Below are 10,957 nucleotides of genomic sequence, written 5' to 3'. Positions count from 1 at the left end.
ATAAAAGCATGCCAAATTACACTTAAGAAACAACTGCAACAAAAGTAATAAACGTAATGCAATATCCTTTTCAATTTCAAAGAACACCAATTGGGTTATTTACAGGTGTTGTTTGGTAGAGGGTCGCTGTCATTGATGCGTTTTACACCCCGGGCCGTTGTTTTGATATTCCGCTGAAGTATACGCTGTGACGTAATAACTCTTTTTTTTTTTTTTCCGAGGGAAGGGGTGGACGGTCAGAGGGCCTAGGTATAAAAGTCACGGCTCGCCACTGTACTTGAGTAAAGAAGTTTGGTCAGTACTTCTACTTTTACCAGAGTATTTTTAAACATGAGTATCTGTACTTCTACTTGAGTAAAGGATGTGTGTACTTTAACATCTCTGGACAGACTCTGCTCAATCTGCCGTGTTCGCTTTTAACTCCCTGAACTTTTCTAAAGTGGTTTCCCTCTCGCTCCAGAGGAGGAACATGACGGTTTTTTTTTTATTGTTTATCTGTTTCCATTTAAGGGTTGTTTCAGTTGCATAGTTGGCAGGTCACAGTGACACAACTAGTGCTGCTCAATTCATCTAAAATGTATTCAAATTCAAATTGTATTTATCTTTGATTAGGATTCATAGTATTGGCGTTGTTGTGGGTCCTGTAGCTGAGCAGCTACAACAATCATGTTAAACTTGTAATCAAACTCAATATTTCAGTAACTAAATCCTACATATTAATGCATCACACGATTGCAATGTGATATTCTGACACACACACACACACACACACACACACACACACACACACACACACACACACACACACACACACACACACACACACACACACACACACACACACACACACACACACACACACACACACACACACACACACACACACACACACACACAGCTTTACTCCAACAGGTTCCCTCCCATCATGCCCCGCTCCATCATCAACACAAACTCCATGCATCAAGTTATTATTTATGTATTCCACAGGTAGAAATACAAAGATGGGGTGTGTTTCAGGTGTTATGTCACACAGTGTGACCCTCACCATCACCTCCCTCTATTCATGCTCTCATCTTCATGGCTTCAAAAGGTGTAAAGTCAGAGCAGAACAAGGCTGCACCTGCAGGGGTCGAAGGATATGTTGAAATATGTCGATGAATTTGAACACGAACCAGCCGGAGATCAACACTTTTTGGTTGCATTTGAACATTTAAAGAGTAAAAAAGTCAATTCCATATATCCAGAAGACCAAACACTAACTTGATGTTGCTGCACACTCACTGGGTAAATGTTTTTATACATAGAAAGGTTCAAAGGTCAGTGCAGGTCCTTTCAGCGCGGGCTGGTTATTTGGCTGTTTTTCCTGCAGTATTTTTGCACAGGCTGTCTTTTCCTCCTACTATTTTCTGTGTGTTCTCATTGGTCGGTGATGTGCATGCCTTGTTCTGCTCAACCTTTGACCTTTTGTCAAACTCCTCCCAGCTGCCACCCTTTTCCCTTCCTCTCTGGCGCTTTCCCTCCATTTTTCATTCTTCCATCTTTCCCTTTCGATGATCCACCACACATTGTGTCCATCTGTGTGTGTGTGTTGACATATCCACATAAAGTGCTGTACGAGAGAATGGATGAAGTGTGGGAGTGTGTGGATACCAACGAGGCGCCCTGAGCCTCTCTCTGCTCTGCCCCGTGTGTGTGTGTGTGTGTGTGTGTGTGTGTGTGTGTGTGTGTGTGTGTGTGTGTGTGTGTGTGTGTGTGTGTGTGTGTGTGTGTGTGTGTGTGTGTGTGTGTGTGTGTGTGTGTGTGTGTGTGTGTGTGTGTGTGTGTGTGTGTGTGTGTGTGTGTGTAGTGGAGAGGTGGGGTCCAGAGGAGGTGGGGGTCTGGTTGGAGCAGCTGAGTCTCGGGGAGTACAGAGACACCTTCATCCGACACGACATCCGCGGCTCGGAGCTGCTGCACCTGGAGAGGAGGGACCTGAAGGTACACACACACACGCACACACACACACACACACACACACACACACACACACACACACACACACACACACACACACACACACACACACACACACACACACACACACACACACACACACACACACACACACACACACACACACACACACACACACACACACACACACACCTTCCTCCCTGTCCTCTGTTCTTCTGACTCTCTTCTAGATGTCTCCCTGTTCTGCCTCCTCGCTGCATTGCTCTTGCTTGGCTGCTACTGTCTGACGTTGCTTGGTGAAAAAGTCGCTGTAACCCACTAACACTAACTGGGATGGGATAAGTGTGTGTGTGTGTGTGTGTGTGTGTGTGTGTGGGGGGGGGGGGGGGGGGTCCAAACTGGGGGCTGGTTTCAAAGGACAGGAAGTGCAAAGTCAGGCAGGAAGTGTTGCTGAGATATTTATAGAAGCTAATACATTTCATTTAGCTGATGCTTTTATCCAAAGAGACGTTCAAAGAGTGCAATAAACCATACAGATACCAATGCAGCTATATTTGATTCAGATTCCTTCAAAGTGCTGGTGAATATGTGTGTTTTTTGTGTTAACCTTGTTGTCCTTGGCTCAAATCCGTCCCGTTTTTAAATGTTCTTTTATGTTTGATAAAGGGGTATGTCATCTAACTGTCACCAAAATAATATGAATGGTTCTGTACGTTCGCAAGAAAAAATTAATGATAGTAATTACATTGAATTAAGGTTTTATTCAAAAGTGAAGCATGTTTGGTCTTCAAAAGGTACATTTTCTATGAATATCTGACTTATACCAGTCTATGATTGTTGTTTTTATCCTCTGATCTCAACTTAAGTAAAAATATTCAACTTTTTTGCATTTTTTTGAACTCAAACATAACATTTAATTTTGTGTAAAGTAGGTCCATTGATTAAGCATTCCAAGTATTCTGATTATAACTTGTAATAATGAGTTGGAATGAAGTTGTTTCTTAAAAGGTGGTGATTTATACTATGTTTTATGAACATTCAAACCAGATTTGGTCAAGAAAAGATGCACCTTGAAGTCATGACAATACAAAGGTTAATGGCCAAGCGATACAACAAGGTACGGTGTGTTCAGTCTTCAATGGAAGATATGTAGACTTTTTGCCTTCTTGACATCAATAGGACGATTCTTGTTCCACCATTCTGGGGCCAGGATAGCAAAGTGAAGGAGCAGCGAGCCGATTGGCCGATACAGATTGAAGTGCACATGCTGGAGTGTTTGGTTTGACCGTGTCCTGGATGTTGAAAGAACTGGATCAGCATCTCTCATGGAGATTGAAATGACTGTCATTTGTCTTTACACTGAAAAACAAGCATGCACACATTCAGTTATTGTATCTCTGGTCTGTGGGACATTTGTTTGCTCCCTTCCTCCTCAAAATGTAAGTGTTAACCACCATCAGCTCTCCTGCTGTAACAAAGGAAGCAGCAACGGAAGGTTCTTTCTTTCGGAAGTAATGTTTTGTTGATAATTAATTCAACAGTAATCAAACACAGGGATGTCGCCTTGGTTTTTTTGAACGTCACTCACCTATCACATCCATTTCCCCGAAGACACAAACTCAGCTAATCACTGGAAATGTTTTCTAATTTGATGGTAAATACAATTTGAATTATAAGCAAGTCAAAAGTGATTCGAAATGTAAAAAGGAATACAAATAACAAAAAAACGAAATAAATATTTACAACCACAACAAGATAATTAGAGTTTGCTGATGTGTGTCCCACCTCACATTTAACGGATACTATCACAGATGTTCTGTCTCCCAAACACCCGTCCTGCAGCTGTCACGTTTTCAGAGATCCTCCAAAAATGAATCCAGCGCGTCACTGTTTGCTCGATCAAAACGTATTTATTTTGGGTTGCACGTTTTTCTGAGTGTTTTCAACCGATAACAAAAAGAAAGCAATTGGTTATGCGTTGATATTGTGTTTGCTTTTACTCAAAATAAAATAACAAACCTTTAACACATTAAACAAAGAAAACAGGCCTTACAATAGTCAAACAAATCAAACAAAAGAGGCAAAACTCAAATAAAATAATAAACAACTTAGGTAGTCTTTCTTTATTTTTTTAGGCTTGTATAACTTTAATGGTATCTTAACGGTTTAAAACTGTGCCTCGACGGCGTCTTTCCGAAACGTTGCCCATAGAGAAGCGAAGTCCCGCCCATCAAGTTCCGCCCCATGGGACCTTATTTTGGAAAAAGTATGTATTGAAGTCAATGGGGAGAGAAAGGTTATCTTTCGATCCCGTTTGAATTGTGCCACGAATTACACATATGATGTTTGTCAATCTTAAAAAATCATTTCCATGTCAAAAAAGTCACAGTTTGTCGTAAAACTGTTGAAATATAAGACTATGAAAAATTCGCAACTAGAAAGACTACAAATCCCAGAGTCGTGTAAGTGATGTCATTAACGTTACACATTACACTCGTGTTACTCACCGAAACCTTGTAAAGCCGGTCCCGCATGCTGGCTCTTAGGAACCGACTAACTCCCCTTGTGTGTGTGTACAGCTCTCAACATGCCCAGGCTTGGAGTGATTTTCACCTCTTTTAATACTTTTCGCCTCAATCTGAGAGAAAGAAGTGAAATGTACCAACGTGACGGCCATCTTGGTGTTGGTGACGTGTGCGAGACCAGAGATGTAGTTCATTGAGCGCTTCACACAAAAAAACATTTACATTTTTTTGACTTGCAAAATTATCTTTTAAATTGACAAACATCATATGTGTAATTCGTGGCACAATTCAAACGGGATCGAAAAAGATAATCTTTCTCTCCCCATTGACTTCAATACATAATTTTTCCGAAATAAGGTCCCATGGAGCTCCCTCGGAAGGGGAGGGACTTCGCTTCTCTATCTCTGTCTCTTTAGAGGAGGCCTATTGGGAATTGTAGTCTTTTATACTGTGTTGACTACAGACGTCACGATTAGGTGGCCTTTTTTTTAATAAAAAACAAATACTGGCTCTAACAGGTTGCCTGATTATAAAAATGGCAACAGAGCTCTGTATCTCTGGAAACCTCCAATAGTTGTTCAGATATTTCAGCCTGAAGCAAATAAAGTCGACCCTTTATGCCGGTGTTTGGTCACCTGACTCGAGATAGACTTGTCTCTCTGTGTTTCTAATCTGTGTGTCTCCTTTCTTTCTCCTCAGGATCTGGGGATATCGAAAGTGGGTCATATGAAGAGAATTCTCCAGGGAACTAAGGACCTGGCCAAGGCCTCCATGGTTGACCTTTAACCCGGAAGCAGACGCTACCGAAGAGAAGGGGCGGGGCTTAATGATTCCCCTCACAGTGGAAGAGTTTGGCGGCAGCACCGTGGGCAGGGAAGGAGAAAAAAGGCCTTAAAGAGAGCTGGATTTGATCCCTCTGCAGAAAAAAGCCTTTGAAATGTTATCATCCAGAAACAGTTCGGTGCCAAATGGAGAGAGGGGATGGAAACAAGAAAAGGACGTCATGGATCTTCACAAAAAAAAAGAAGCCATTTCTAAGTTAATAACCATTCATAGCACACAATCAGGTATGCAAGTATCCATACTGACAGCTGAGTTGTAATTACAAATAGTAGCAGAACCAGGACTTCCATGAGTGTGGCTTTAGTTTCAGTTTGTAGACGTGGAGTTTGGGTTTCATTAGCACGACAGAAACGTGGGAACATCACAGTCTCTGGATTAAAACAGTGGGAAACTGTCGCATGCTATGCTTGCTCAACCTTAGATATGTTTAACTGCATGATTAGTGTCTTGATTATTTTGTGTGCAGAATAACACTTGAACAAGTTTTACATGACTTAAGTATTACGATGCCATTTGTTACTACTGAAAGCATCCTTAGTTCGGTCCTCAATCTTTCTTTTCTAGCTTTAATTTATTTTGTTTGCATGATGATGATGTGTCAAAGACTCGTGCCATACTTTCAGTCATTTAGTGTAAACGTGCTTTATTGGTAGAAGTCATAATAGTTTTTTTTTAAAAAGCTGTTGAGGTATATCAACCCAGTCTCACGGCATTTCGTGTTATAGTCACAACATCTAATCTATTGATTCGTGTTCACCAATACGATTTCCCCCTTTTTTTCGTGTCACACAGAACGATTTTAAAAGCAATGTATTTCTATTGGTAATGTGTTTCGTGCCTGCACCACGTCTTTTTGTCCGGTCGGGTCTTGGAAGACCGGAAGCCGTGGGGTTCATAAAAACATGTTCTTGATATATACAGTCTATGGTTCTTACTCAATATCAAGCCGAGATTATTATATATTATATTGATAGATGTCTTGTAATGCACTGTTGAGGAACCGGCGACTCAAGTTTTTCATTTATTGCGTAACTACACCGTAGTTGTGTATATGATATGTCAATAAACCTTAGAAAATCTGTAAATCTTGAAAGGGGTGTGCAAAAAAGCAATTATACAGGCTTAAATTAACTATTAGTATTATTATTATTATATTATTATTATTTAATTACTACTATTATTAAAGAATAACGAGTAATGAATATACTTTATAGAGATCTGCAGATAAATGTTTAGTCTTCTCAAGCACCAACTATCAAATATCTCTCATGATTGTTGGCACTTGACAATCACCTTCCCTGAATTTCACTCAGGTGTAACTAAAGTCTGATTTAAGGGTTGTTTATATTTCACATCATTAATCAGAACCTGCCTGGTCCCGTTCAAATCCGTTCCCAGCTGTTTGACGCTCGGCGTAACCTTGGCGCACTGCCACTCCAACATCCAATCCCAGAGCTTGAAGATTAATCACGGGGACTGTAGTCCCAAACGATAGCTGGGGATTATGGATAGTGTAGTGTCTTCGGTCATACTACATAAACTCCAAAATGTTTTTCGGATTTCATATCACATTAACACCATATCCCAACGTGTATTGTGGCAAAAACATCCAATCACCGAGCTTAAACCATAGCTGAGGATCTTGGGTAATCAGTTCAGTGGCTGTGTATCGCAATGATGCTTGAAATGTCCCTTATAGGCCTACGTCTGTTTCCGGTTATTTTTATTTTTGAAATTCAGTTCCTGACGGACGCCAAAAAAGCCAGAGATTATGGAATTAAACAAATAAATAAAAACAAGGATGATTGTGTGTTATTGGTGAGTAAATAACAGTGTTTTATTTAGAAAAGAATAACAAATTAAAAGGAAAAAAAGATTTTAAAAAATACAGATTTCAGTATTCTGAGGCTCTGAGCCCCATTTCTTTTTCTCACAGATGACAAAAAAAGTCAGACATTATACGATTTAAAATAAAAACAATAATCGTGGCTTGATATTGAGTATGAACATGTTTTTATGAACCCCACGGCTTCCGGTCTTCCAAGACCCGACCGGACAAAAAGACGTGTTGCAGGCACGAAACACACTACCAATAGAAATACATTGCTTTTAAAATCATTCTGTGTGACACGAAAAAAAGGTGAAAATCTTGTTGGTGAACACGAATCAATAGATTAGATGTTGTGACTATAACACAAAATGCCGTGAGACTGGGTTGGGTATATGGAGTTTAATATCTGTACGGTGACACGTTCTTAGTGGATATCAGTACCAATGTGGAAGAAGAAAACATCTGATCACTTTGTTTGCGCTCTTAATTTAATAAGCAATTCGTTTTAATTCCATTTAAGGTGAGATTAAAATGCTAATTAGTCAGGAGAGGAAATTCATCTTATTAGCTGTAGGGTTATTTTTAAAGGAACTCTTAAAAAGGCACTTTTACCGTCTTGCTTTGTGCAAGTGCAAACACTCATATCATTACATAGCGTTAACGGTTCACCTCAACTTTTTAACTTTTGCCGATTAACACAGTATTTAACACTAACGAGGGTAGCTTTTAAATAGAGCAGTTGATCTGCAGCCTGCATAGCGTTGTTCAAGTGCAGCTTTTTTTTTCTTCTTCTATTTACAAGTTGTTAGAAAACACTTAATTTAGTTTCTTCTAAGACTGGTGGCATTACAGGGTATATTTCTATATGTGATGCTAAGTTTTGTATATACATATATGCACTGTATATACAGTATGCCAGTGTATGCAAACAATGTTTGTAAGTGTTGTAGTCTAATAATGCATTTGTAGATTTTGCTGACATGGCATGCATTGTCAACAGCTTACACATTTGATTGTGTATATTACACCATAACAATTGTGTACGTTGTTCTGATCTCTTGATGATGCTGTTGTATTCTTATGATGGTGCAATATTTTATCTCTTGTTTTGATACTGTCTCTGCAGCTTTCCAACATGATGTTTCTCAGTTTTTTGTACATCCTCGAGGTTTGGGGATTTAGATTTTAAAAAGTTAAAGCCCGCAGACAGACTGCTTTTTCTTATGGACTCCACACACAAAAATATTCTTCCAGCGGTTCACTAGTTTGTAGTTTGCTCCTCTGTGCTTCCAGGGTGATACACTGAAGTAGGACTGTGTCAGTGAATGGCAGACATGACTGTTGTGTTCACATGTAATATGTACCACAATGCATCTGTGTGTTTGGGCTACTACAACAGTGGATAACTTATCAGCAATTGTATATTTACCATTGCCAACTTACTATATATTTCAACTCTAGTTCCCCCTTTGGAGGATAATTAGTTGCCTTTATGTCCTCTAAGAGTTATATATATGTCTGCTGTTAAGGATTTATTTAAAACCTTACTTTTTTAACTTAATATCGAGTGCCACATTTTCATCGTTCATCAAAGTATCCTTCAAAATAATAGAAATGACAGTGAAACTACCGTAACATCCCACCAGAGGGCGACTCTAAACAGAATATTTACTGTTTATCTGCCGACAATCAATTTAGTCAGGCTATTTATTTGTCATTTTCTGCAATATTGCTCATTGGCATGCAGGAATCGGTTAAATTCCAATCTAATATACGATTTTTTATGCAAATCCTGCCTAAAAGAAGATATTTTTAACTAAAGATGGACAGATTAACACATATTCTTCCGTATTTGATCGCACCGCAGCCTGACTGAAGATCATTCGTGGACAAAACTCTGCCTTTAATTCATTAGAATATCAAAATCATTGATACCTTTTATGACCTTTTGCTATATAGAAACTCTATTTAAGTTTCAGTATGTGCTTTATATGGAGCAGTATCTGCTAAACGCTGCCTTGTTCCTGCAGTGCTCGTTAAGTCTGGCCTCAAATCCACATTTAATCTTCATCACTGATCCACTCTCACTGTTGCAGCTCCTCACCTGTTCTGTTCGTCCAAAGTGTCTGCTGGGTTTCTCTCAACCTCAAGTGTTTTGGCCCCAGACTTGAAGTAGCCACCTCTTAATCTCCCTCGCTGTGTTTTCCAGTAGTTTGTAAATAATGCTGCAAAACTGCCTGGTTTTCCCGAAAAACCAAACGAAACCCATGCAAGGATCTAAAAAAGAAAAAAGACGTGATGAACATATGGTTTTTGACGTGGTTCCTATGGGAGAAAAGTGAGTTTCATTTGTTTACATTATGTTTACAATGGCACAGTTTTAATTTGTAAGAATATATATGTAGGTATAAACAATATTTGCATATTTATTGACTAAGGTTAACTGACATGATGTGTATTGTGTTTTCACATTTGGAATATAATGTTACAGTTGTCACCTGTATTACTATCTGGATGATTTTTGGTAAAGTAGTTGATCATTTGTATGACTACTAAGTGACTGTTTTCTGTGCCTTTTTATGGTTAGAATGCATGGTTAACTATTTATTACGATTTGGAGTCACTGAGATGTGTATTTTTGTATTCTGAATAAATAAATGGTTGAGCTTTTGTTGTACATTTGTAAGGTGCCTTAAAACAGGCTACCTATTCATATCTCTCTTCTTCAATAAAACCAAATACATATGCAGTTTCTGCCTCACTTTGTGTTGACTACCCTTCAAGGAAATGAACCAGTGCTATATCTCAAGGGAATACAATGAGTTCAAGTTGAGTGTGCAAAGATTTAAAGCTATTTAGTGGCTTTTCAAATGAGAAAACCTTCTGTTTAAAGTTTCTCTATATATATATATATGCTTTTAGCACTGGATATATCCATCGCACGCATGCGCAGTTCGAGTACCAATAACAACAAAGTCACCTTTGACCCACGTGACACCAGCTACATAGGCCGGCGTCAGAGGATCGGTTCCCAGAATCTTCCGGCGAGCACACAAGAATTCTGAGTGACAGGATACCCTGGCTGTCCCCCGGGACTCATAGAACCGTAGTTACAGCCGTAACTATCGTTCTATTTCGTCCCTACTGACCGCCTCTGCTTTTAGCACTGGATGACTTATACCAACCATGTCATGAAGAATCCAAGCCCTTGCTCACTACTGGAAGCAGCGGAGCTCGGCAAAAGGACCACGCCCAAAGAATGGGGAGTGGCGATATTAACCCGATAAAAACTGGAGAATGTGCCAGAAGACGCCCACGACGCCGCGGCGCAGATGGTCTCCAGGGGAACCACTCTCAGGGCAGCGCAAGATGTTGAGGTGTAGGCATCCCTCAAGTCCACGGTTGCGAACCACTCCCGAACCACTCCCCCTGTGCATGTGCTGTGGTCAGCATATGGAATGGCAGCACATTCAGGAATCTGTTGATTCCTCTGAGGGACAAGATCAGGCGAAATCCGGCGACTTTCTTGCTCACGAGAAAGTACGCCGAGTACTGTCGGATATGGATTCAGCTTCCTGAATAACCCCCAAAACCACTCCAAAAGGGTCTAAATCGGCCAAGAAATGTTATAACTATTGTCTACATGCCCATTCATTTGAGTTAACACAACTTATGCTAAGTTATACAATATACAAGTTAGCATCCTGCAGTTTTCATGTGCTGGGGACCTGTACTATACATTTCTATTTGTAATTTGGGGGTACTCAACATTCCAGGGTTCACTATGCTGGCAAGTAGACTATTG

General features: G+C 39.9%; 1 protein-coding gene across 1 annotated transcript in view; it reads left to right on the top strand.

The window, feature by feature from the left end:
• dgkh (diacylglycerol kinase, eta) overlaps positions 1-6,093 on the top strand; it is a 95,219-nt gene extending 89,126 nt beyond the window's left edge. Inside the window, exons 29-30 of the mRNA XM_079665373.1 lie at positions 1,847-1,977; positions 5,178-6,093. Coding sequence (XP_079521499.1) covers positions 1,847-1,977; positions 5,178-5,264 — 218 coding nt within the window. The 3' untranslated portion in view covers positions 5,265-6,093. The remainder of the gene's footprint in view (positions 1-1,846; positions 1,978-5,177) is intronic.
• Positions 6,094-10,957: the final 4,864 nt, after the last annotated feature.

This window comes from Notothenia rossii (assembly GCF_949606895.1).
Source record: "Notothenia rossii genome assembly, chromosome: 2".
NCBI lineage: Eukaryota > Metazoa > Chordata > Actinopteri > Perciformes > Nototheniidae > Notothenia > Notothenia rossii.
The sequence above is the reverse complement of the archived record's forward strand: the minus strand, read 5'-3'. Positions and strand labels throughout refer to the sequence as shown.